This window comes from Panulirus ornatus, chromosome 10 (genome assembly GCF_036320965.1).
Source record: "Panulirus ornatus isolate Po-2019 chromosome 10, ASM3632096v1, whole genome shotgun sequence".
NCBI lineage: Eukaryota > Metazoa > Arthropoda > Malacostraca > Decapoda > Palinuridae > Panulirus > Panulirus ornatus.
Genome location: NC_092233.1, coordinates 5,212,063 through 5,238,008, shown reverse-complemented (window position 1 = coordinate 5,238,008; position 25,946 = coordinate 5,212,063). Strand labels below are relative to the sequence as shown.

Genomic DNA, 25,946 nt, shown 5'->3' with positions numbered 1-25,946 from the left:
AGTGGTTCCAACAATGTTGTATGGTTGCGAGGCGTGGGCTATGGATAGAGTTGTGCGCAGGAGGATGGATGTGCTGAAAATGAGATGTTTGAGGACAATGTGTGGTGTGAGGTGGTTTGATTGAGTAAGTAACGTAAGGGTAAGAGAGATGTGTGGAAATAAAAAGAGTGTGGTTGAGAGAGCAGAAGAGGGTGTTTTGAAATGGTTCGGGCACATGGAGAGAATGAGTGAGGAAAGATTGACCAAGAGAATATATGTGTCGGAGGGGGAGGGAACGAGGAGAAGAGGGAGACCAAATTGGAGGTGGAAAGATGGAGTGAAAAAGATTTTGTGTGATTGGGGCCTGAACATGCAGGAGGGTGAAAGGAGGGCAAGGAATAGAGTGAATTGGAGCAATGTGGTATACCGGGGTTGACGTGCTGTCAGTGGATTGAATCAAGGCATGTGAAGCGTCTGGGGTAAACCATGGAAAGCTGTGTAGGTATGTATATTTGCGTGTGTGGACGTATGTATATACATGTGTATGGGGGTGGGTTGGGCCATTTCTTTCGTCTGTTTCCTTGCGCTACCTCGCAAACGCGGGAGACAGCGACAAAGCAAAAAAAAAAAAAAAAAAAAAAAATATAAATAAAACGTATATAATATGTAAGTAGGAGAGATGGCCAGAGAGCATTATTGGATTACGTGTTAATTGACAGGCGCGCAAAAGAGATACTTTTTGATGTTAATGTGCTGAGAGGTGCAACTGGAGGGATGTCTGATCATCATCTTGTGGAGGCTAGGGTGAAGATTTGTATGGGTTTTCAGAAAAGAAGAGTGAATGTTGGGGTGAAGAGGGTGGTAAGAGCAAGTGAGCTTGGGAAGGAGACTTGTGTGAGGAAGTACCAGGAGAGCCTGAGTACAGAATGGAAAAAGGTGAGAACAATGGAAGTAAGGGGAAAGGGGGAGGAATGGGATGTATTTAGGGAATCAGTGATGGATTGTGCAAAAGATGCTTGTGGCATGAGAAGAGTGGGAGGTGCGTTGATTAGAAAGGGTAGTGAGTGGTGGGATGAAGAAGTAAGATTATTAGTGAAAGAGAAGAGAGAGGCATTTGGACGATTTTTGCAGGGAAAAAATGCAATTGAGTGGGAGATGTATAAAAGAAAGAGACAGGAGGTCAAGAGAAAGGTGCAAGAGGTGAAAAAGAGGGCAAATGAGAGTTGGGGTGAGAGAGTATCATTAAATTTTAGGGAGAATAAAAAGATGTTCTGGAAGGAGGTAAATAAAGTGCGTAAGACAAGGGAGCAAATGGGAACTTCAGTGAAGGGCGCAAATGGGGAGGTGATAACAAGTAGTGGTGATGTGAGAAGGAGATGGAGTGAGTATTTTGAAGGTTTGTTGAATGTGTTTGATGATAGAGTGGCAGATATAGGGTGTTTTGGTCGAGGTGGTGTGCAAAGTGAGAGGGATAGGGAAAATGATTCGGTAAACAGAGAAGAGGTAGTAAAAGCTTTGCGGAAGATGAAAGCCGGCAAGGCAGCAGGTTTGGATGGTATTGCAGTGGAATTTATTAAAAAAGGGGGTGACTGTATTATTGACTGGTTGGTAAGGTTATTTAATGTATGTATGACTCATGGTGAGGTGCCTGAGGATTGGCGGAATGCGTGCATAGTGCCATTGTACAAAGGCAAAGGGGATAAGAGTGAGTGCTCAAATTACAGAGGTATAAGTTTGTTGAGTATTCCTGGTAAATTATATGGGAGGGTATTGATTGAGAGGGTGAAGGCATGTACAGAGCATCAGATTGGGGAAGAGCAGTGTGGTTTCAGAAGTGGTAGAGGATGTGTGGATCAGGTGTTTGCTTTGAAGAATGTATGTGAGAAATACTTAGAAAAGCAAATGGATTTGTATGTAGCATTTATGGATCTGGAGAAGGCATATGATAGAGTTGATAGAGATGCTCTGTGGAAGGTATTAAGAATATATGGTGTGGGAGGAAAGTTGTTAGAAGCAGTGAAAAGTTTTTATCGAGGATGTAAGGCATGTGTACGTGTAGGAAGAGAGGAAAGTGATTGGTTCTCAGTGAATGTAGGTTTGTGGCAGGGGTGTGTGATGTCTCCATGGTTGTTTAATTTGTTTATGGATAGGGTTGTTAGGGAGGTGAATGCAAGAGTTTTGGAAAGAGGGGCAAGTATGAAGTCTGTTGTGGATGAGAGAGCTTGGGAAGTGAGTCAGTTGTTGTTCGCTGATGATACAACGCTGGTGGCTGATTCATGTGAGAAACTGCAGAAGCTGGTGACTGAGTTTGGTAAAGTGTGTGAAAGAAGAAACTTAAGAGTAAATGTGAATAAGAGCAAGGTTATTAGGTACAGTAGGGTTGAGGGTCAAGTCAATTGGGAGGTAAGTTTGAATGGAGAAAAACTGGAGGAAGTAAAGTGTTTTAGATATCTGGGAGTGGATCTGGCAGCGGATGGAACCATGGAAGCAGAAGTGGATCATAGGGTGGGGGAGGGGGCGAAAATTCTGGAAGCCTTGAAGAATGTGTGGAAGTCGAGAACATTATCTCGGAAAGCAAAAATGGGTATGTTTGAAGGAATAGTGGTTCCAACAATGTTGTATGGTTGTGAGGCGTGGGCTATGGATAGAGTAGTGCGCAGGAGGATGGATGTGCTGGAAATGAGATGTTTGAGGACAATGTGTGGTGTGAGGTGGTTTGATCGAGTACGTAACGTAAGGGTAAGAGAGATGTGTAGAAATAAAAAGAGCGTGGTTGAGAGAGCAGAAGAGGGTGTTTTGAAATGGTTTGGGCACATGGAGAGAATGAGTGAGGAAAGATTGACCAAGAGGATATATGTGTCGGAGGTGGAGGGAACGAATAGAAGTGGGAGACCAAATTGGAGGTGGAAAGATGGAGTGAAAAAGATTTTGTGTGATTGGGGCCTGAACATGCAGGAGGGTGAAAGGAGGGCAAGGAATAGAGTGAATTGGATCGATGTGGTATACCGGGTTTGACGTGCTGTCAGTGGATTGAATCAGGGCATGTGAAGCGTCTGGGGTAAACCATGGAAAGCTGTGTAGGTATGTATATTTGCGTGTGTGGACGTATGTATATACATGTGTATGGGGGTGGGTTGGGCCATTTCTTTCGTCTGTTTCCTTGCGCTACCTCGCAAACGTGGGAGACAGCGACAAAGCAAGAAAAAAAAAATAATAATTGTAGAAAACAGATAATGTACCTTTATGAATTATAGTTTGTATAAGACTTTCAAATTAACAAAGAAAAGTGATGGTTTGTCAAACAAATGCAAAAATCCTATGATTTCATTAATTTTGATGGGGTACCATTTCTTACTTCCATTATGTCATGACACTGTCATCAACCTTTGCTTTCAATACCTGCTTGTACTTTCAACTATCATATCAACAAGTTCATTATTGTATCAGGGAAACTTTAGGAATATTGCTTCATATTCTGAAGTTCAGCCATTGTATAAGTCACAGTGCTATTACCAGGAAAAGGAACTGAAGGGACAAGCACAAGAAGAGGTAAAAATGACTTTACTTTGGTGTACCCCTTAGCATCAGCTGGACTATTTGAGTTGGAACTAATAAAATCTTGAGGCATTATCTTCAATGCATGTCTGTATAATCATCATTGTCATATTCTTCATTACTCGGCATACTGAAGGAGGAGAATAGCGAAGACAAAAATAAACCACACATGTGCACCTCCTCTAAGAGATGATTAACTTTGAGTTCATCTGCTGAACTATCCAAGTCAAGGCTTCTCTCCTCATTAGATGAGGTATTATCTTCATTTGTGTGTCCGCATAATCATTCCAATCATATTTGACATAATCTAGCTTATCAGGGTGAAAAAAAAATGTGGAAAAGCAAGCAAAATAAGGCATACATATGCACCTCCTCTGAGATACACCTCACTATGCTGTCATCTGCAGATGAAAATAGTAATGTAATTTATAGAGAGAAATGACACCTTAAATAGTATACAGTACTGCAATCTATAGAAAGAAATGAAACCTATTATGCTCCTGTATGCTGGGAATGGTAGAAAACATATCTTGAATCCCTCCAGACTTAGCACAGGATAATTTTCTGAAGTGTGAATGGAGTTAACTTGCGATTATCTACACAAAAGTTTGGCCCAAGTTTACTTGAGATAACAGAGAAAGGGGTTGGTCACTCTGTATCTATCTTGCTGAGTTGCTTCAAGGTTTCATATATTAGTCATTATACCTTGTGCTTGTTACCAGGCACAAATTACCATATATATTTCACTGCATCTCTCTATGCTATACAGTTCAAGCTCTTTCAGTTTTTCATGTTTAAGTCCACCTATTCTATTTCAGAAATGTTTCTGAACTCTCTCTAATTTGTTTATTTCCCCTTTCATTACTGATGACTATACAGCACGGTAGTTTTCAATTTTACTTTTTCTATATACATTCAACATTTTCATTAGCTTTCTTTCCTTTGTTTTAAAGGTTCTGAATATCATACCACTCATTATTCTAGTGGATAATATTATATCATCAATATGCTCCTTAAATTAGTGATTTAACATTCGTAATAATCCCCATATATTTGACATCATTTTCACAACCTATTATTTTTCTTCAAGGGCCTTGTATGAAGGCAATAAGAAGCAATTCATTTTTTCTCAGTGTCCTTTATCTACCTACCTATTCATATCTCTGATGTCCATTCCCTACATGAACTCCCTCAAGGAGGTGGCCACAGCAAAAGAGTTTCCATTACTGGTGAACTCCAATGCTTCTTATCCTTTAGCGCCTCACTCTTAACAGGCCACTGGCAGAGGGCTACTTTAGCTATACAAAGTTAGGGGCATTACCTAGCAATAAGTAACAAATCACAACACAGATAATACTCACCAGAAGAAGCATCTGCAACAGCCCTAGCAATTGCTGAACTAGATACTGTGCGATTACGATTCATAATGTCTTCAAACTCAGCCTCAGAGAGAGGAGGTGGGCCTTCTATTCGGTGGTCACCTGCACCATACCCACCATGCTACAAGAAGAGATGGAATACATTACTTGAAGAATCCACAGTACTTAACCTCAAAATACCACTCATTGCGAGATATCTTTTCAGAAAAATATCCTTACCCACTTCTCACTATAAAGTTCCCTGCCACTGTAAAAAGTGCAGCCTTAGTAAAGGGCTTTGTTAACACCAGGACTCTTCCATAGAAGTTGGTCCAGGGGAAATTATACATAAAATAAAATGTATTAATGCTACAATGCAATTTCTCCCAGTATCTCTGACTAAAAGTTACTCTTTTTCTTATATTCAATTTGTGAACACCACAATCCAAACCTATGATAATATAAATATGCGCATAACCATATCCTCCACTCTATCCTCAAAACCCCACATAATCAATATCACAAAGTGTGCTTCCCAAAAGATAGGGGTGTTCTGAAAAGCAGCTTCTCCAAATTTACACAGGTTTTATTTGTCCTAGTATGGAGTACTGCTCACACATCTGGGGTGATCCTTCCTCCAACTCTATTAATGGGAGTGGACTCACAAGCCTTAACTTAAATCAATTCTCTTGGCATCATCTCTCTTGAACTATCCATTTCTGCAAGTCACACTGTTGCTTCTTTGTTTTAAAGCTATCATTATGGCCAATGTCCCTGTGAATTGTCTGCATGTGTCCCCATCCCCAAGGCTTGGCTCTAGACACACACACCTGGCTGCTTCTTCCTATAATTTTCATGTGAAGACTCACCGCTCAAGGAATGACCTCTATGATACCTCCTTCTTTCCTCGAACTGGTGATCTGTGGAATTCTGTTCCTCCTTTCGTCTTTACTCTTTCTTTAACCTTTCAATGTGTGGGGCTCCTCTTTACATCTCTTTTTTCTCGTGCTTTATTACTATTATCTAAGATGACTTTTGATTGGGGCATGTTTCACTCATGCTATGTCAGTCACTTTAAAAGAAAATAAAAGGATCCTCAAACATTTCATTTCCAACACATCCAGCCTCTTCCTTTTATCTTTACCCCAAACATTTCAATTCAAACACATCCAGCCTCTTCCTTTTATCTTTTCTTAAGGCCTAAGACTGGAATTCATAAAATACTGCCAGGACTGCCATACCTTCAAACATACCCATCTTTGCCCTCCCATACACTGACATCTACTACATACTATATAAAGCATTCACAACTTTAGCCCCTTCTGCCACCCTTACGTCTCACTTCAGATCTCATGGTTCCATCTCATGGTTTGAAGTACTCCAACCCCTTCAAACCATTCCATCTTAACCTCCTGCTGCACCTCATTATCTACTTTTGTTCACATTTATTTTCACCTTTCTCATTTAAAGGATGCCACCACCCTTTTGAAGTTTCTCTAAGGAAAATGCCACCAGACCAGTGTCATATACAAACAGAAACTGATTCATATTTTCACTTCCCCCACCCACAGCGTGTCATGAACCCTACATTCACTCTATGATCTTCACATTTACCTCCCTCATCATAACCATTCATAAAAAGATTAAGCAAACATGGTGACATCACACCCTTAACACAAACCCATCTTCATCAAGGCGCATTCACCTTCCTCCCTGCAAATAATCCTCAGTGCATTTGATAACTATCCGTTTACCTTATATATTTGTTATACCAACTACAAGACCTCTTGGTCAAGCCAGTCATTCAGTCTCCTGACCCATAAACTCCAAATACAAATCACTCTCTTTCTTCACGTATTTCTCACACAAAATCTTCAGAGCAAACTCTTGGTCAACACACAATATATCTCCTTAAAGAAAAAAGAAAAAAAAGAAAAAACTATCAAGTGACATGGCCAAAGGTGGAACTTGTGTTCCACACTAAGTTAAATATTAAACCTCTTATGAGGACCATAACACAGACAAAATCTAAACTTGAATTATGGAATTATGCTATTTAGTTTCTAATATGCTGGAAACAAATATCCATGCTGAGAAGGGTTTATTCCTTGCGAACAATGTTTTTCAGGACAAGATGATCCACAGGAATAAACAGTTGATAAATGATGGAGGAAAAAAGCAAAAGGGTTTGACTATGTGGTAGTGGATGAAAGGTTGAGAAAGGCTGTGCTGGATGCTTGAGTTGTGAGAGGATTCTTTGGAGACTGACCATTTTACAGTTCTTGTGGGGGTGAGGATCAGAAGGAAGTGGAGGTATTGTGTAAGGAAGAATGGAGAGGTGAAAGTGTTGGCAAGCGAGAAGATGAATCAGAAAAAATGCAAGAAGGAAAGGTGACTGAAAGTTTAGATGGAAATGCAGCAATTGTATGGATGCAGTCATGAGTGAATGAGGTGCTTAAAATGTTTAGAGAAATACAGTTTAAGGATGAAGAATTAGCAGTTCAACATAAAGCTGGGAGATATAAGAATAGTGTAAAATGCATGATGGACAGATGAGATTAGAAATGCATTGGAAGAGAGGAAAAAGGCATATGGTAAATTGCTCAAAAGGAATGTTGTAGAGAAAGTTTAGTAAAGGAGAAGGGAAGAATATAAGATGATCAAGTGAAATGTTAAGAAACTGATAGAGGAAGGCAAAGAAAGAGTAAATGAAGATCTTGGAAGAAAGTTAATGGAAAGTTTAGGGAAAATAAGAAATTGTACTAAAATTTTGGAGGTGAAAGAGCAAAGGGATGGATTTAGGGTGGAAATGTTAATGTAAGAAGTAAGGAAGGGGTATTGCTGAATCAAAAGGAGAAAACGAAAGGAAGATGGAAAGAGTATTTTGAAGAAGTGATGAATGTGGTAGAAGGAGAGGCAGCAGTTGTCATGTGTGTCTGTATACAGGATGGAAAGAAAAGGATACAAATGCAGGGGCCATAAAGCAAAAATGAAAGTAGGAAGGGAAATAATGAGGTTCAAGGAAGGAAAGGGATATGGAGTGGACAGGATTACAGCTGAATTAGGGAAGTTTGGAGAAAGTGTGGTATGGTGGATGCATTTAATATATAATTTAGCATGAAAACAGGTTATGCCTGAGGATTGGGTGAAAGTTATTATAAGTTTATCAAGTACATCAGAAAAAGTGTATGTATGAGTGTTGACTGATAGAGTGATGGAAATGACAATACAGAATAAGTGAAAAGCAAGAGGGTTTTAGCAGAGTTAGGGGATGTGTGGATCATATTCTTGTGTTCAAAATGACTTAGGAAAAGTATTTAGCATAAGATAAGGAGCCACATGCAGCTTTTATGGATCTGGAGAAAGTGTATGACAGTTGAGTGGAATGCTTTATGGGATATGTAAAGAATATATGGGGTAGGGAGACATCTGTTAAATGGTGTGAAAACTTCTAGTGAGTAGCAAAAGCATATGTAGGAGTGGATGGAAATATGAAGGAAAGTTTTGGTATACACATGTGTGTGAGGCAGGGCTGTGTGATGTCACGGTGTCTTTTTAACATATATATGGATGAAGTGATAAGAGAGGTAAAAGCAAAACTAGGGAAAGGGGGTGCAGAGATGGGAGTGTGGTAGTGAAGTATGGTGGCTAGTGATAGCCTGTTTGCATATGATACTGTGTTGTTTGCTGAGAGTGAAGAGTTGCTGAAGGTTGTAATGGTGTTTTATGATGTGTGTAAGCATACATGACTGAAGTTAAATGTGAGAAAAAAAATGCTGTTTGAAAGGAAACAGTGAGATAGACATGGGAAGAAAAATCCTGGAAGAGGTGAGAGAATTTAGGTATTTAGGACTATCTCGAGTAAGTTTCATAATATGGAAGGAGAGATAAGGAAGATAGTAGTACTGGATGGAAGAGTAATTGGGTCCCATAACAGAATAATGAAGGGTAGAGGTGTAAGTACGGAAGTGCAGAAAGGATTAAGGGACACCATGGTCCTCCCGACCCTGACCTATGCAGTCGAAACATGGACATGGAATGAGCCACAAAGGTCAAGAATCAAGGCTGTGGAAATGAGCTATTTGAGAGGAGCATGTGGTGTGACTAGATGGAATGAAGAAAGAATCGAGGGAGCGTATGAGAGATATGGTACGGCAGGGAATGCATGAGGTTTGTCATGCCACTGGCAGACCTCACCAGAACATTAGTTACATCAACTCAGTGGGGGAGAGGAAAAAGAAGTGGATTGGAAGACCATTGCTGGGAGGGAATAGGTAAGGCCAGCAGTAGGGGAGATGTAGAGTGCATGAAACATAATACTTTGAGGTGGTCTGGGCATATGGAAAGAATGCAAGAGAGGGAGTTCACAATATAAATGTATGATAGTATGATTAAAGGGGCTGGTGTGTGAGAAAGACCAACTGTGACACAGGAAAATAGAGTGGAGGAGTACTGGAGGGAAAGAAATGGTGGAAGAAGCATGGAATGGTATATGCACGAGAGGCATGTAAGGACAGGGATAAGTGGAGACTCTTTTGCTGTGGCCAACCCCTTGATGGGTACTCCCTGAGGGATATAGATAGATAGATAGATAGGCAGATAGAAAGACAGAAATGTTCAAAAATAGACAGTTTGATGCATCTAACATTATCCATTATATAAGCCAGGTGATGTTTCAGGTCAAAATTGAAACAAGAGTTTTGGACTTTGTGCCAATCAGTTCTTTAAATGCTAGGAAAACATTTATAAATTTTATAGTCTGATGCATTTAACCTGACTCATAGGATTACGTTAAAAATATCATCATTAAACCTGGGTATGATTCATGACAACAAAAAGACAGACTACAACAATACAAACATGTCTGCCAAGCTATGCAGGCCACAAAAGGAAGATTTTAGCATTCAATAAGAAACACTGAAACTATCATTATAACTCAGCTGTCTTGGGAAGTTTTTACATCAACTACTGACCTCTAAATGTACTTAATACATATCAAATATTGAGAGAACTTGAAATTGAAAATATAACTGAATTAGCCAACAAAAATTTGTCTGCTTACCTGATGAGCTGGAGGTGGTGGTGCATAGTGAGCAGGAGGTGCAGCTGCACCAGGAGGTGGTGCACTGTGTGGAGGAAAGAAGGCTGGGTTGACATGTGGGGCTGGAGGACCTCCTCCATGTGGGGGAGGAGCATGTGGTGGAGGGCCCCCATGAGGAGGGGGACCTGAAAATACCACAGTTTATTACTAAAAACACCGCATCCGCATTTAACAATCTAGTGAATAAGATAGATTCTTTTTTTCTTTTTACACCAATGACTCAGAAAAAAGCTCTTTCATACACAATGATTTTAATAAATTTCCACAATCAACATAACACTTATACAAGCATTCCCTCAGTGTCATTTAGTTTACCTCTTACCAATTGTCATATCAAGTGCCACCTGCATTCCTAAAATACTCTCAATGTTCATTTTCTCCACTTCTATGCTATCTCAGTGACCCCTCCATCCCCCATTTTTTCTTCACTCCCTCCAAACTCCAAATCTATGTTCTAAAACTGTCATAACTGTTTGAATGCTAGTATCAGTGAATCATTTATATACTCACCAAGCAACAGTATTAAAAGCACCTTTTTTGAAAAGTAATTTATCATAAATGACAATATTTCACTGTCACAAGCTTTGTCATGCCACTGACAGACCTCAACCAGAACAGCAGGTCAAATACCTTGACTCAGTGGGAGAGAGGAGAAAGAGGGAGAGTGGAAGACCATTGCAGGGTAAGGTCAAGTGAGGCTAGCAGTGGGGAAGAGGGGAGTGGAGGGCATGATGAGGGTGAAGGAGGCATGTGTGAAGGTGAGGATGGCTTTAACAGTTTGTTTACATTTAGCAACAGAATCATTATGGGAGATGCTATGCTAAACATACCATTGTTTTGATCTGTTATATCTACTCTTTGTATAACTGCAGCCTGTAAACACTTTCTCTTAATTCTATCAGGTTCTTTAATAACTACATTCTTTAATAATTAGCGAAGCATTTCTTAAAGTCCTTACAACAGCTGTGCTGGTCAGACTGAACTACACATTGGTTCTTTCCATTGTTTGTTCACCAGGTGTATCGGTAGTCACCTTCACCTACTCTCATATTCATATCCCAAGATGTCTTTCCCATGTAAAATATTGCTGCATCCCCAACAAGGGATACTATTAAAGACATCAGCAATACTGTCTCCACTTCATGTGGCTTTTCTGGTGATTTCCATAATCGGTGTGCTTGTTGGGCAGACTGTCTCTATATTACTTTTCTAAATTGTGCATGAGAGGATGGTAGCAGTGTCTCCTTTGGGAGGGTGACATTTCTCAGTCCTTTAGGACTGTCCAAGATTCCCATTGCCTTCTTTCCATATTTGTTGATGACATTCACAAATTTTGAGCAACCCTAAAATACAATGTCAAAATGTACATCACGTCCTTTGGTGACTGCAGCAGAGACATTTTGGGACATGAATACAAGAGTATGTGAACACACATGACTGATGAATACCTAACAGGAACAAGGGGATGCATATTTCATCATGACCAGCATAACCATCCTATGGACTGGAAAAATCCTGGGCTAATTGTCAGAATCACATAATTTTAGGCAGACTTAGAAGTGTTTAAAAGCAGCAAATATACAATATGTAGGTACAACAGAGTAAAACAATATGTTAATCCCTTCATAAATCTGCTGCTAAGTCTTAATAAACTTTAAAACCTGTCCTTGATTCTGCAAATACATCCTCGTCCTACCACACATTCACATCCAACCCCTTCTCCCCTACCATCAACATCACCTATCCCTACTCTGCATCAGTCTTCCTCTTCCCCACTCTTTAACCCCTTTCCCCACAATATCAGGATTTATAACCAGTTATTCTGGTGTGATCTGCCATAAGCTTGAAGCTCTAGAGAGCAAAACATTGCCATTTCTTATACAGAATCCCTCCTCAACAAGGTGATCTAATACTTCTGTCACCAACCCTTGCCTATACTTACAACAACAGTATGCTTTTGCAAAGGCAGCAATACAGGGGGAAACCAGGAGAGGTTTCTGCCTCCCACCCCCACCCATTTTCACTTTAAATTAGATTTCTAGGTGACAAGATTTTTTTGGTGTTACATCTTTTCAGCAAAAAAAAACATTTTGTACTTAGTCACCTCAGCAGATAATAATGCATAGAACGATTTCATTAAATGCTATCTATTTCATCTATAAAAGTCTCTGCAGTCTTTAGGTTACAAGCTAGGTGACCCTCACATCCGCTCAGGACCTAAGAAGTTTCTGTGCATGGCACACTGGTATCAGATATGTTATATGTTTTCTAATACAATACATTTTGAGTCAAAAATACCATTACAAAAACGATACTGAAACATATTTCTAAAATTGTTTAAATTAAAATCAATAAAGAAAAACTGATTTTTCTATATGAAAACAAGCTGATTAAGAAATACATACATATATTTATTCATTTATTTATTTTGTTTTGTCGCTGTCTCCCGCGTTTGCGAGGTAGCGCAAGGAAACAGACGAAAGAAATGGCCCAACCCACCCCCATACACATGTATATACACACACGTCCACACACGCAAATATACATATCTATACATCTCAATGTACACATATATATACACACACAGACACATACATATATATACCCATGCACACAATTCACACTGTCTGCCTTTATTCATTCCCATCGCCACCTCGCCACACATGGAATACCATCCCCCTCCTCCCTCATGTGTGCGAGGTAGCACTAGAAAAAGACAACAAAGGCCCCATTTGTTCACACTCAGTCTCTAGCTGTCATGCAATAATGCCCGAAACCAAAGCTCCCTTTCCACATCCAGGCCCCACACAACTTTCCATGGTTTACTGGAAATGAAGTGTTTTAGATATCTAGGAGTGGACTTAGTAGCGAATGGAACCACAGAAGCAGGAGTCAGTCACAGGGTGGGGGAGGAGGAGAAAGGTTCTGGGAGCAATGAAGAATGTGTGGAAGGAGCTAACGTTACCTTGGAGCAAAAATGGGTATGTTTGAAGGAACAGTAGTTCCAACAATATTATATGGTTGCAAGGCATGGGCTATAAATAGGGTTGTACAGAGGAGGGAGGATGTGTTGGAAATGAAATCTTTGATGACAATATATGGTGTCAAGTGCTTGATTCAGTAAGTAATGAAGGGGTAAGAGAGATGTGTGGAAATAAAAAGTGTGTGTTTGATAGAGCACAAGAGGTTGTGTTGAAATGGCTTGGACATATGGAGAGAATGAGTGAGGAAAGATTGACAAAGAGGATATGTGTGTAAGAGGTGGAGGGAACAAGGAGAAGCAGTAGACCAAACTGGAGGTGGAAGGATGGAGTGAAAAAGATTTTGAGCGACTGGGGGCTGAACATACAGGAGGGTGAGAGGTGTGCAAGGAATAGAGTGAATTGGAACAATGTGGTACACTGGGGTCGATGTGCTGTCAATGGACTGAACCAGAGTATGCTAAATATCTGAGGTAAACCATGGAAAATGGATGCAGACAGGGAGCTGTGGTTTCAGTGCATTACACATGACATCTAGAGACTGAGTGTGAACGAATGTGGCCTTTTTTGTCTATTTTCCTGGCACTACCTTGCTGAAGCAGTGGGTAACAATGCTGTTTCCTGTGGGGCAGGGTAGCGCCAGGAATGGATGAAGGCAAATAAGTATGAATATGTAAATGTGTATATATATATATATATATATATATATATATATATATATATATATATATATATATATATATATATATATAGATCCTTGTATTAACTTTCTAAAATGGGAAACAGAGGAAGGAGTCACGCGGGGAGTGATCATCCTCCTCGAAGGCTCAGAGTGGGGTGCCTAAATGTGTGTGGATGTAACCAAGATGTGAAAAAAGGAGAGATAGGTAGTATGTTTGAGGAAAGGAACCTGGATGTTTTGGCTCTGAGTGAAACGAAGCTCAAGGGTAAAGGGGAAGAGTGGTTTGGAAATGTCTGGGGAGTGAAGTCAGGGGTTAGTGAGAGGACAAGAGCAAGGGAAGGAGTAGCAATACTCCTGAAACAGGAGTTGTGGGAGTATGTGATAGAATGTAAGAAAGTAAATTCTCGATTAATATGGGTACAATTGAAAGTTGATGGAGAGAGGTGGGTGATTATTGGTGCATATGCACCTGGGCATGAGAAGAAAGATCATGAGAGGCAAGTGTTTTGGGAGCAGCTGAATGAGTGTGTTAGCGGTTTTGATGCACGAGACCGGGTTATAGTGATGGGTGATTTGAATGCAAAGGTGAGTAATGTGGCAGTTGAGGGAATAATTGGTATGCATGGGGTGTTCAGTGTTGTAAATGGAAATGGTGAAGAGCTTGTAGATTTATGTGCTGAAAAAGGACTGATGATTGGGAATACCTGGTTTAAAAAGCGAGATATACATAAGTATACTTATGTAAGTAGGAGAGATGGCCAGAGAGCGTTATTGGATTACGTGTTAATTGACAGGCGTGCGAAAGAGAGACTTTTGGATGTTAATGTGCTGAGAGGTGCAACTGGAGGGATGTCTGATCATTATCTTGTGGAGGCTAAGGTGAAGATTAGTATGGGTTTTCAGAAAAGAGGAGTGAATGTTGGGGTGAAGAAGGTGGTGAGAGTAAGTGAGCTTGGGAAGGAGACCTGTGTGGGGAAGTACCAGGAGAGACTGTGTACAGAATGGAAAAAGGTGAGAACAATGGAAGTAAGGGGAGTGGGGGAGGAATGGGATGTATTTAGGGAATCAGTGATGGATTGCGCAAAAGATGCTTGTGGCATGAGAAGAGTGGGAGGTGGGCTGTTTAGAAAGGGTAGTGAGTGGTGGGATGAAGAAGTAAGAGTATTAGTGAAAGAGAAGAGAGAGGCATTTGGACGATTTTTGCAGGGAAAAAATGCAATTGAGTGGGAGAAGTATAAAAGAAAGAGACAGGAGGTCAAGAGAAAGGTGCAAGAGGTGAAAAAAAGGGCAAATGAGAGTTGGGGTGAGAGACTATCAGTAAATTTTAGGGAGAATAAAAAGATGTTCTGGAAGGAGGTAAATAGGGTGCGTAAGACAAGGGAGCAAATGGGAACTTCAGTGAAGGGCGTAAATGGGGAGGTGATAACAAGTAGTGGTGATGTGAGAAGGAGATGGAATGAGTATTTTGAAGGTTTGTTGAATGTGTCTGATGACAGAGTGGCAGATATAGGGTGTTTTGGTCGAGGTGGTGTGCAAAGTGAGAGGGTTAGGGAAAATGATTTGGTAAACAGAGAAGAGGTAGTAAAAGCTTTGCGGAAGATGAAAGCCGGCAAGGCAGCAGGATTGGATGGTATTGCAGTGGAATTTATTAAAAAAGGGGGTGACTGTATTGTTGACTGGTTGGTAAGGTTATTTAATGTATGTATGACTCATGGTGAGGTGCCTGAGGATTGGCGGAATGCGTGCATAGTGCCATTGTACAAAGGCAAAGGGGATAAGAGTGAGTGCTCAAATTACAGAGGTATAAGTTTGTTGAGTATTCCTGGTAAATTATATGGGAGGGTATTGATTGAGAGGGTGAAGGCATGTACAGAGCATCAGATTGGGGAAGAGCAGTGCGGTTTCAGAAGTGGTAGAGGATGTGTGGATCAGGTGTTTGCTTTGAAGAATGTATCTGAGAAATACTTAGAAAAGCAAATGGATTTGTATGTAGCATTTATGGATCTGGAGAAGGCATATGATAGAGTTGATAGAGATGCTCTGTGGAAGGTATTAAGAATATATGGTGTGGGAGGCAGGTTGTTAGAAGCAGTGAAAAGTTTTTATCGAGGATGTAAGGCATGTGTACGTGTAGGAAGAGAGGAAAGTGATTGGTTCTCAGTGAATGTAGGTTTGCGGCAGGGGTGTGTGATGTCTCCATGGTTGTTTAATTTGTTTATGGATGGGGTTGTTAGGGAGGTAAATGCAAGAGTCCTGGAAAGAGGGGCAAGTATGAAGTCTGTTGGGGATGAGAGAGCTTGGGAAGTGAGTCAGTTGTTGTTCGCTGATGATACAGCGCTGGTGGCTGATTCATGTGAGAAACTGCAGAAGCTGGTGACTGAGTTTGGTAAAGTGTGTGAAAGAAGAAAGTTAAGAGTAAATGTGAATAAGAGCAAGGTTATTAGGTACAGTAGGGTTGAGGGTCAAGTCAATTGGGAGGTGAGTTTGAATGGAGAAAAACTGGAGGAAGTGAAGTGTTTTAGATATCTGGGAGTGGATCTGTCAGCGGATGGAACCATGGAAGCGGAAGTGGATCATAGGGTGGGGGAGGGGGCGAAAATTTTGGGAGCCTTGAAAAATGTGTGGAAGTCGAGAACATTATCTCGGAAAGCAAAAATGGGTATGTTTGAAGGAATAGTGGTTCCAACAATGCTGTATGGTTGCGAGGCGTGGGCTATGGATAGAGTTGTGCGCAGGAGGATGGATGTGCTGGAAATGAGATGTTTGAGGACAATGTGTGGTGTGAGGTGGTTTGATCGAGTAAGTAACGTAAGGGTAAGAGAGATGTGTGGAAATAAAAAGAGCGTGGTTGAGAGAGCAGAAGAGGGTGTTTTGAAATGGTTTGGGCACATGGAGAGAATGAGTGAGGAAAGATTGACCAAGAGGATATACGTGTCGGAGGTGGAGGGAACGAGGAGAAGAGGGAGACCAAATTGGAGGTGGAAAGATGGAGTGAAAAAGATTTTGTGTGATCGGGGCCTGAACATGCAGGAGGGTGAAAGGAGGGCAAGGAATAGAGTGAATTGGAGCGATGTGGTATACAGGGGTTGACGTGCTGTCAGTGGATTGAATCAAGGCATGTGAAGCATCTGGGGTAAACCATGGAAAGCTGTGTAGGTATGTATATTTGCGTGTGTGGACGTGTGTATGTACATGTGTATGGGGGGGGGGGTTGGGCCATTTCTTTCGTCTGTTTCCTTGCGCTACCTCGCAAATGCGGGAGACAGCGACAAAGTATAAAAAAAAAAAAAAATATATGCTTAGAAAAGCAAATGGATTTGTATGTAGCATTTATGGATCTGGAGAAGGCATATGACAGAGTTGATAGAGATGCTCTGTGGAAGGTACTATGAATATATGGTGTGGGAGGCAAGTTGTTAGAAGCAGTGAAAAGTTTTTATCGAGGATGTAAGGCATGTGTACGTGTAGGAAGAGAGAAAAGTGACTGGTTCTCAGTGAATGTAGGTTTGCGGCAGGGGTGTGTGATGTCTCCATGGTTGTTTATGGATGGGGTTGTTAGGGAGGTGAATGCAAGAGTTTTGGAAAGAGGGGCAAGTATGCAGTCTGTTGGGAATGAGAGAGCTTGGGAAGTGAGTCAGTTGTTGTTCGCCGATGATACAGCGCTGGTGGCTGATTCATGTGAGAAACTGCAGAAGCTGGTGACTGAGTTTGGTAAAGTGTGTGAAAGAAGAAAGTTATGAGTAAATGGGAATAAGAGCAAGGTTATTAGGTACAGTAGGGTTGAGGGTCAAGTCAATTGGGAGGTATGTTTGAATGGAGAAAAACTGGAGGAAGTAAAGTGTTTTAGATATCTGAGAGTGGATCTGGCAGCGGATGGAACCATGGAAGCGGAAGTGAATCATAGAGTGGGGGAGGGAGCGAAAATCCTGGGAGCCTTGAAGAATGTTTGGAAGTCGAGAACATTATCTCCGAAAGCAAAAATGGGTATGTTTGAAGGAATAGTGGTTCCAACAATGTTGTATGGTTGCGAGGTGTGGGCTATGGATAGAGTTGTGCGCAGGAGGGTGGATGTGCTGGAAATGAGATGTTTGAGGACAATATGTGGTGTGAGGTGGTTTGATCGAGTAAGTAATGTAAGGGTAAGAGAGATGTGTGGAAATAAAAAGAGTGTGGTTGAGAGAGCAGAAGAGGGTGTTTTGATATGGTTTGGTCACATGGAGAGAATGAGTGAGGAAAGATTGACCAAGAGGATATATGTGTCAGAGGTGGAGGGAACGAGGAGAAGTGGGAGACCAAATTGGAGGTGGAAAGATGGAGTGAAAAAGATGAGTGATCGGGGGCCTGAACATGCAGGAGGGTGAAAGGCGGGCAAGGAATAGAGTGAATTGGATCGATGTGGTATACCGGGGTCGACGTGCTGTCAATCGATTGAATCAGGGCATGTGAAGCGTCTGGGTTAAACCATGGAAAGTTCTGTGGGGCCTGGATGTGGAACGGGAGCTGTGGTTCTGGGCATTATTACATGGCAGCTGGGGACTGAGTGTGAACGAATGGGGCCTTTGTTGTCTTTTCCTAGCGCTACCTCGCACACATTAGGGGGGAGGGGGATGTTATTCCATATGTGGCGAGGTGGCGATGGGAATAAATAAAGGCAGACAGTATGAATTATGTACATGTGTATATATGTATATGTCTGTGTGTGTATATATAAATGTATACATTGAGATGTATAGGTATGTATATTTGCGTGTGTGGACGTGTATGTATATAAATGTGTATGTGGGTGGGTTGGGCCATTCTTTCATCTGTTTCCTTGCGCTACCTCGCTAACGCGGGAGACAGCGAAAAGGAAAATTAATAAATAATAAATAAATAATATATGTTATCTCTGGGGATTGGGGAGAAAGAATACTTCCCACGCATTCCTCACATATCGTAGAAGGAGACTAAAGGGGACTGGAGCGGGGGGCTGGAAACCCTCCCCTCCTTGTATTTTAACTTTCTAGAAGAGGAAACAGATGAAGGACTTACACGAGGAGTGCTCATCCTCCTTGAAGGTTCAGATTGGGGTGTCTAAATGTGTGTGGATGTAGCCAAGATGAGAGAAAAGGAGAGATAGGTAGTATGTTTGAGGAAATGAACCTGGAAGTTTTGGCTCTGAGTGAAATGAAGCTCAAGGTTAAAGGGGAAGAGCGGTTTGGGAATGTCTTGGGAGTAAAGTCAGGGGTTTGTGAGAAGACAAGAGCAAGGGAAGGAGTAGCACTACTCCTGAAACAGGAGTGGTGGGAGTATGTGATAGAGAGTAAGAAAGTAAACTCTAGATTAATATAGGGTAAAACTGAAAGTGGCTGGAGAGAGATGGGTGATTATTGGTGAATATGCACCTGGGCATGAGAAGAAAGATCATGAGAGGCAAGTGTTTTGGGAGCAGCTGAGTGAATGTGTTAGTAGTTTTGATGCATGAGACTGGGTTATAGTGATGGGTGATTTGAATGCAAAGGTAAGTAATGTGACAGTTCAGGGTTTAACTGGTGTACATGGGGTGTTGTAAACGGAAATGATGAAGAGCTTGTAGATTTATGTGCTGAAAAAGGACTGGTGATTGGGAATACCTGGTTTAAAAAGAGAGATATACATAAGTATACGTATGTAAGTAGGAGAGATGGCCAGAGAGCATTATTGGATTACGTGATAATTGACAGGCGCGCGAAAAAGAGACATTTGGATGTTAATGTGCTGAGAGGTGCAACTGGAGGGATGTCTGATCATTATCTTGTGGAGGCGAAGGTAAAGATTTGTAGAGGTTTTCAGAGAAGAAGAATGTTGGAGTGAAAAGAGTGGTGAGAGTAAATGAGCTTGGGAAGGAGACTTGTGTGAGGAAGTACCAGGAGAGACTGAGTACAGAATGGAAAAAGGTGAGAACAATGGAGGTAAGGGAGTGGGGGAGGAGTGGGATGTATTTAGGGAAGCAGTGATGGCTTGCGCAAAAGATGCTTGTGGCATGAGAAGTGTGGTAGGTGGGCAGATTAGAAAGGGTAGTGAGTGGTGGGATGAAGAAGTAAGATTATTAGTGAAAGCGAAGAGAGAGGCATCTGAACGATTTTTGCAGGGAAATAATGCAAATGAGTGGGAGATGTATAAAAGAAAGAGGCAGGAGGTCAAGAGAAAGGTGCAAGAGGTGAAAAAGAGGGCAAATGAGTGTTGGGGTGAGAGAGTATCATTAGATTTTAGGGAGAATAAAAAGATAAAAGGAAGAGAGGAAAGTGATTGGTTCTCAGTGAATGCAGATTTGCGGCAGAGGTGTGCGACGTCTCCATGGTTGTTTAATTTGTTTATGGATGGGGTTGTTAGGGAGGTGAATGCAAGAGTTTTGGAAAGAGGGGCAAGTATGCAGACTGTTGTGGATGAGAGAGCTTGGGAAGTGAGTCAGTTGTTGTTCGCTGATGATACAGCGCTGGTGGCTGATTCATGTGAGGAACTGCAGAAGCTGGTGACTGAGTTTGGTAAAGTGTGTGAAGGAAGAAAGCTAAGAGTAAATGTGAATAAATGTGGACAATCGCATGTTTATCAAATGGCGTCCTAGCTACGTCACTTCGTTGTATATCAACTGACTTATATTTCTTGTGTCTCCCCTGATGATGTGATTATTACACAAAAGTGCACTTGGGAACTTATCTTGTTTCATTTTCCCCGTAGACTCTTAGGAATATATATGTGTGTGTGTGTGTATATATATGAGTGGATAGGTCATTCTTCATCTGTTTATTGGTGCTACCTTGCTGATATGGGAAACAGCAATTATGTATAATAAATAAATAAATAAATATAGGAAGTAGGGCTGCTCTTTCCTGTGGGGCGGGGAAGCATCAGAAATGGATGAAGGTAAGGAAGTATGAAGTATGAAAATGTACATGTATATATATGTATATATGTCTGTGTATGTGTATGTATATATATGTATATGTTGATATGTATATGTATGCATATGTGCGTGTATGGGCGTTTATGTATATATATGTGTATTTGTGTGGATGAGCCATTCTTCGTCTGTTTCCTGGCACTACCTTGCTCATGTGGGAGACAGCGATCAAATATGATAAGTGAATATAAATATGCATATGTGTATATGAGAAGACGGGCCATTCTTCATCTGTTTCGTGGCACTACCTCATTGATGTGGGAAATGGCGATCAAGTATAATAATGAAAATTATAAATATTTGCTGATAAACACAAGGAAAATGAAACACAATAAATTCTCTCGTGCTCTTTCATGTAATGATCACCTCGTTAAGGAAGATACAAGAATGAGATAGAAGACGTGTAAGAATCAGTTGATATACAATGAAGAGACGTAACTAAGACACCAATGGTAAAAAAGTGTTACCGGATTGTGGTGTTCGGGATAGTGGTGTATGGGTCCAGCATCATACATATAAAATTTCATTATGTGAACCAGAAAGGGAAGTTTACAAATTTTGCCTATGACAAAGCAATCCAGTTTGTATAGACCTTCACTAATGTTAATGTGACAATTCTCTGTGTATTTAATAATAAAAGACCCAATAACATTTCTCTTGGTACAGGAGTTAGTTAACAACTGAATTAGCATTATTCAAGTCAATACAATGGTCTTAATTTTCAACGTGATTAAGCAAAGCATTTGATTCTTGTCCTGTTCTTATACTACATCTCTGTAGCTTAATTCTAATATAAAAATCTTTAACTGTCTGCACAACATAAAACATATTACGGCTTTTATTAGGGATTCTGTAAACACAGCTTGCAGAATTTTCTGGAGAGTTTTTGATTAAAGTATTTTTCAGAGCATTGTTTCTGCTGAAGGCTACCATCTACATTAAAGGATTCAAGCAACCTGGGAAGTAATGTAAAATTATCTTTAAAAGTAAGAACTAAAAGATTCTTTGTATCAGGGGGAAGTTTGGGTTTAACTCTGTAAAATGATTTCTTTGCCAAATTAAGAAATTTATCATGAATCATTTTGGATTCAATACAATATATCTCCACAAACTTGTCACCAATACATTCAGGACTGCATATACATCCATAATGCCCTAAAGAACATCAATTGGAATGATGATAATTTAACTCTGTCATGTTGAGCTGAGTAATAATGAATAGATACATAAACAAACATTTGTGGCTTTACGGTATATGCTAAACTTAAACATGTTTCTATTCCCGTGGATCATGCAATCTAAAAATAGTAACACATTTATTTTCCACTCCCACAGTAAATGTGATAGAAGGTACTAAATTGTTAAGTAAAGGGAGAAATGTTTGTAAATTTTTGTTTGTTGGCCAAACACAAAGAACATCATCTACATACCTAAACCAAATTGCCTTTGAGAGTAAGATATTCCTTAGTAATTTTGTTTCGAAGGATTCCATGTAAAAATTACTTAATAATGGTGAAAGAGGGTTACCCATCCCCATACCAAATTTCTGTGCATAATATTCTCAAGTAAATTGAAATATACTGTATCATATACATATTCTATTAATTCAATAAACAAAATTTGATACAGGTAAATTTGATACAGGTAAATTAAGATTATCCAAAACATCAACCAAACATTCTAAAAAGCCATCAACTGGAAATTTTGTGAACAAGGATGAAACACCAAAACTTATTAGTTTGAAATCAAAATCAACATGGATGTCATTAAGCTTGTTAACCAAATCTACGTTGTACATGATATCACAACGGTATTTAGGACAGGTGAGCAATGTCTTTCACTCTCACTTATCCATTCCTCAATTTCCTAATTTGTAATCCCATTGTACCAATTCGTGGCCAAGTGCCTCCATAACAGAATGACCATCATTGCAAAACACCAGCCCATCTTCAAGGGAGAAAAATCCTTTGAAAATAGCATGGCAATCACAAAACAAACTTCAGTTCCATTCTGGAGAAGATTCCAGCCCTTTAACCTGGAGCCCAAAAGTTCAACTTGCTTCTTAGACATATATAAATCGAGGACGAGATCATTAAGATCTCCTTGACTCGGCAAATGTGGTTCACTTGAACAACAGCTTGCTTCTAATGTTGGATCCATACTGTCCTCTACTTGGTCTACTTTCTCATCACCAAAGTCATCATCACTCTGGCATAGGTAATTCCTAGGTAAGTCCTAGCCTCATAGCAGATGGTAAATCAAGATATTTAACAGGATGCTTGGTTTTTGTTGTTATACCATTTATATTCATTAGACGACAGAAGTAGCAATCTTAAACGTGATCTTTGGGTTCCCTCCATACCAAAGGAATGGCAAAAGGGCATACAGCATGAACCTTTTGCCCCTGCTTTGAGAAGCCTGACAAATGTGACACAGCAAATACTGGGGGCTCAAATTTCATTCTGGTCACACACTTTATAACCAAAGTAATGCTCATGGCACTTTTTAATGAGGCTCGCGAAAGAATGTTTTGGCAATATTCACTGCAGGTGTAGCAGAAAGAATTCGGACTATTTACAGTTTCTTGGCATTATAATGGTGGATGGGGAATCAGCACAACATCTGAATACACTAAAGCACAATATGTCAACAGATAGGAAAAGACTATTCACACATTCAGTTCTCGCCTGCACCTGAAAGAGAACTGCTACTCAGGAGGATGCACTGTTTGAATGTCCCAACATTTCTAGTCATGTTTCTGCAGGCCCCTGGTGACTCATTTATCTAGGCTTGTGTTTTCAAAAAGAAGCTACTGCACTTCACAAACAATGAGAATAGTTGTTTGTTAAACTTTTTGTTTCAAATGCTCCTTAGAGCAATGGTACATATATACTGTACGTAATATGAGAGTATACTGGAAAAAACAATGGGTGATAGACAAATTCTGAAAATATATCTGGATGCAGCATGCAAAAACACATAAGAAACAGGATTTTCTTTCCATGGGACAAAATCTTTGTTGACCAGTGTAATCTACAGTACTTTTCGAAAATACAAAAATGATCTTGCAATATCAACACAGTTAACTTCTTTGTTTGAGCAAACAAAACTTTATCATAGCCTAGGGCACAAAAAGAATCCAGGTCAAGTTGTTTATTGGGAAAGGTTCACCACAAAGTAAAGGTTTGTGTTCTTACACCACCAATCTGAACACCACCATCTGGTAACACTTGTTTACCAATGGCATCTTAGCTAAGTCTCTTCCTGGTATATCAACTGATTGTTTTACATCTTCTATATCATTCTTGTATCTTCCCTGATGATGTGATCATTACAAGAATGTGCCTATGGGAACTTTTCATATTTCATTTTCCTCGTGGTTATCAGCATATAACAGATCATGCACACCACTGTGACCTCTTGATATATATATTCATTTATCTATTATAATTGATTGCCATTTCCTGCGTCAGCGAGGTAGTGCCAGGAAACAGACAAAGAACGACCCATCCACTCATATACAAATATACATAATAAACGTTCATACACGTGAATATACATACACATACATATACATATCAACATATAAACATATACATACATATACATACACATACACAGACATACACATGTACATATTCATACTTGCTTGACTTCATCCATTCCTGGTGCCATCCCACCCCAGAGGAAACAGTATCACCACTGCCTGCATTAGCAAGGTAGTGCCAGGAACAGACTTAAAAATGGCCACATTCATTCACACTCAGTCTCTAGCTGTCATGTGTAATGCACTAAAACCACAGCTCCCTATCCATATCCAGGTCCCACACACCTTTCCATGGTTTACCCTAGATGTTTCATATGCCCAGGTTCAGTGTATTTAGAGCACATTGACCCCAGTACACAACATCATTCCAATTCACGCTATTCCTTGCACACCTATCACTGTCTTGCATGTTCATGCCCCAATCACTCCAAATCATTTTCACTTCAACCTTCCATCTCCAATTTGGTCTCCTACTTCTCCGTGTTTCCTCTACCTCTGACACAAATATCCTCTTTGTCAACATTTCCTCAGTCATTCTCTCCATATGTCCAAGCCATTTCAACACACCCTCTTCTACTCTCTCAACCACACTTTTTATTACCACACATCTCTCTCACCCTTTCATTACTTACTCTATCATAACACCTCACACCACATAGTCCTCAAACGTTTCATTTCCAGAGCAACCTCCCTCCTCCGTACAACCCTATCAATAGCCCATACCTCACAACCACATAATATTGTTGGAACTACTATTCCTTCAAAGATAACCATTTTAGCTCTCTGAGATAACATTCTTTCTTTCCACACATTCTTCATTGCTCCCAGAATTTTTGCCCCTTCCCTCCACTTCCATGGTTCCATTCACTGCTAAGTCCACTCCCAGACATCTAAAACACTTCACTTCCTCCAATTTTTATCCATTCAAACTCACATCCCAACTAACTTATCCATCACCCTGCTGAACCTAATAACCTTGCTCATATTCATATTTACTCTCAACTTTCTTCTTTCATACACTATTCGAAACTCAGTCACTAACTTCTGCAGTTTCTCACTTGAATCAGCCAGCCACCAGTGCTGCATCATCAGCAAACAACAACTGACTCACTTCCCAGGCGCTTTCATCCCCAACAGACTGCATACCCTGCCCCTCTCTCCACAACTCTTGCATTTACCTCCCTAGCCACCCCATCCATAAAAACTAAACAACCATGGGGACATCACACACCCTTGCCACAGACAGACCTTCACTGGGAACCAATCACTCTCTTCTCTTGCTACTCGTGCACATGCCTTACACCCTTGATAAAAATTTCTCACTGCTTCTAACAGCTTACCTCCCACCCATGTATTCTGAAAACGTTCCACAAAAGCATCTCTATCCATCCTGTTATATGCCTTCCCTAAATCCATAAACTCAAAATACAAATCCATCTGTTTCTTTAAGTATTTCTCATGCACAATCTTCAAAGCAAACATCTCATCCCACATCCTCTACCCTAGCCTGAGCTAGTTACCCATTTTATCGACTAACCCCTATGGGTGGATGAAAAGCTAGGTTGATTGTGGACTGACTGCCATAACCTGCATCTAAATTTATGCACTTGACCCTGGGCAGCCCAAGAATGGGTCACTGTCAGGAAAGCTAACCACTACCCCACAGGAGTCCATCAATCAATACACAATCTATCAATGCCCTATGACCATCTCTCCTACTCACATATGTACACTTCTGTATATCTCTCTCTTTAAACCAGGTATTTTTAATCATTGGTCTTTTTCCAGTGCACAAATCCACAAGCTCTTCACCATTTCCATTAA

The 25,946-nt window shown here is 40.4% G+C and overlaps 1 protein-coding gene across 2 annotated transcripts in view; it reads right to left on the bottom strand.

The window, feature by feature from the left end:
• The window catches only part of Cpsf6 (cleavage and polyadenylation specificity factor subunit 6), a 153,326-nt gene that overhangs the window by 6,000 nt on the left and 121,380 nt on the right, over positions 1-25,946 (bottom strand). For both annotated transcript variants that reach the window (XM_071665447.1, XM_071665448.1), the window contains 2 exons: positions 9,955-10,118; positions 4,896-5,034 (listed from right to left, as the gene is read on the bottom strand). In XM_071665447.1, coding sequence (XP_071521548.1) covers positions 4,896-5,034; positions 9,955-10,118 — 303 coding nt within the window. The remainder of the gene's footprint in view (positions 1-4,895; positions 5,035-9,954; positions 10,119-25,946) is intronic.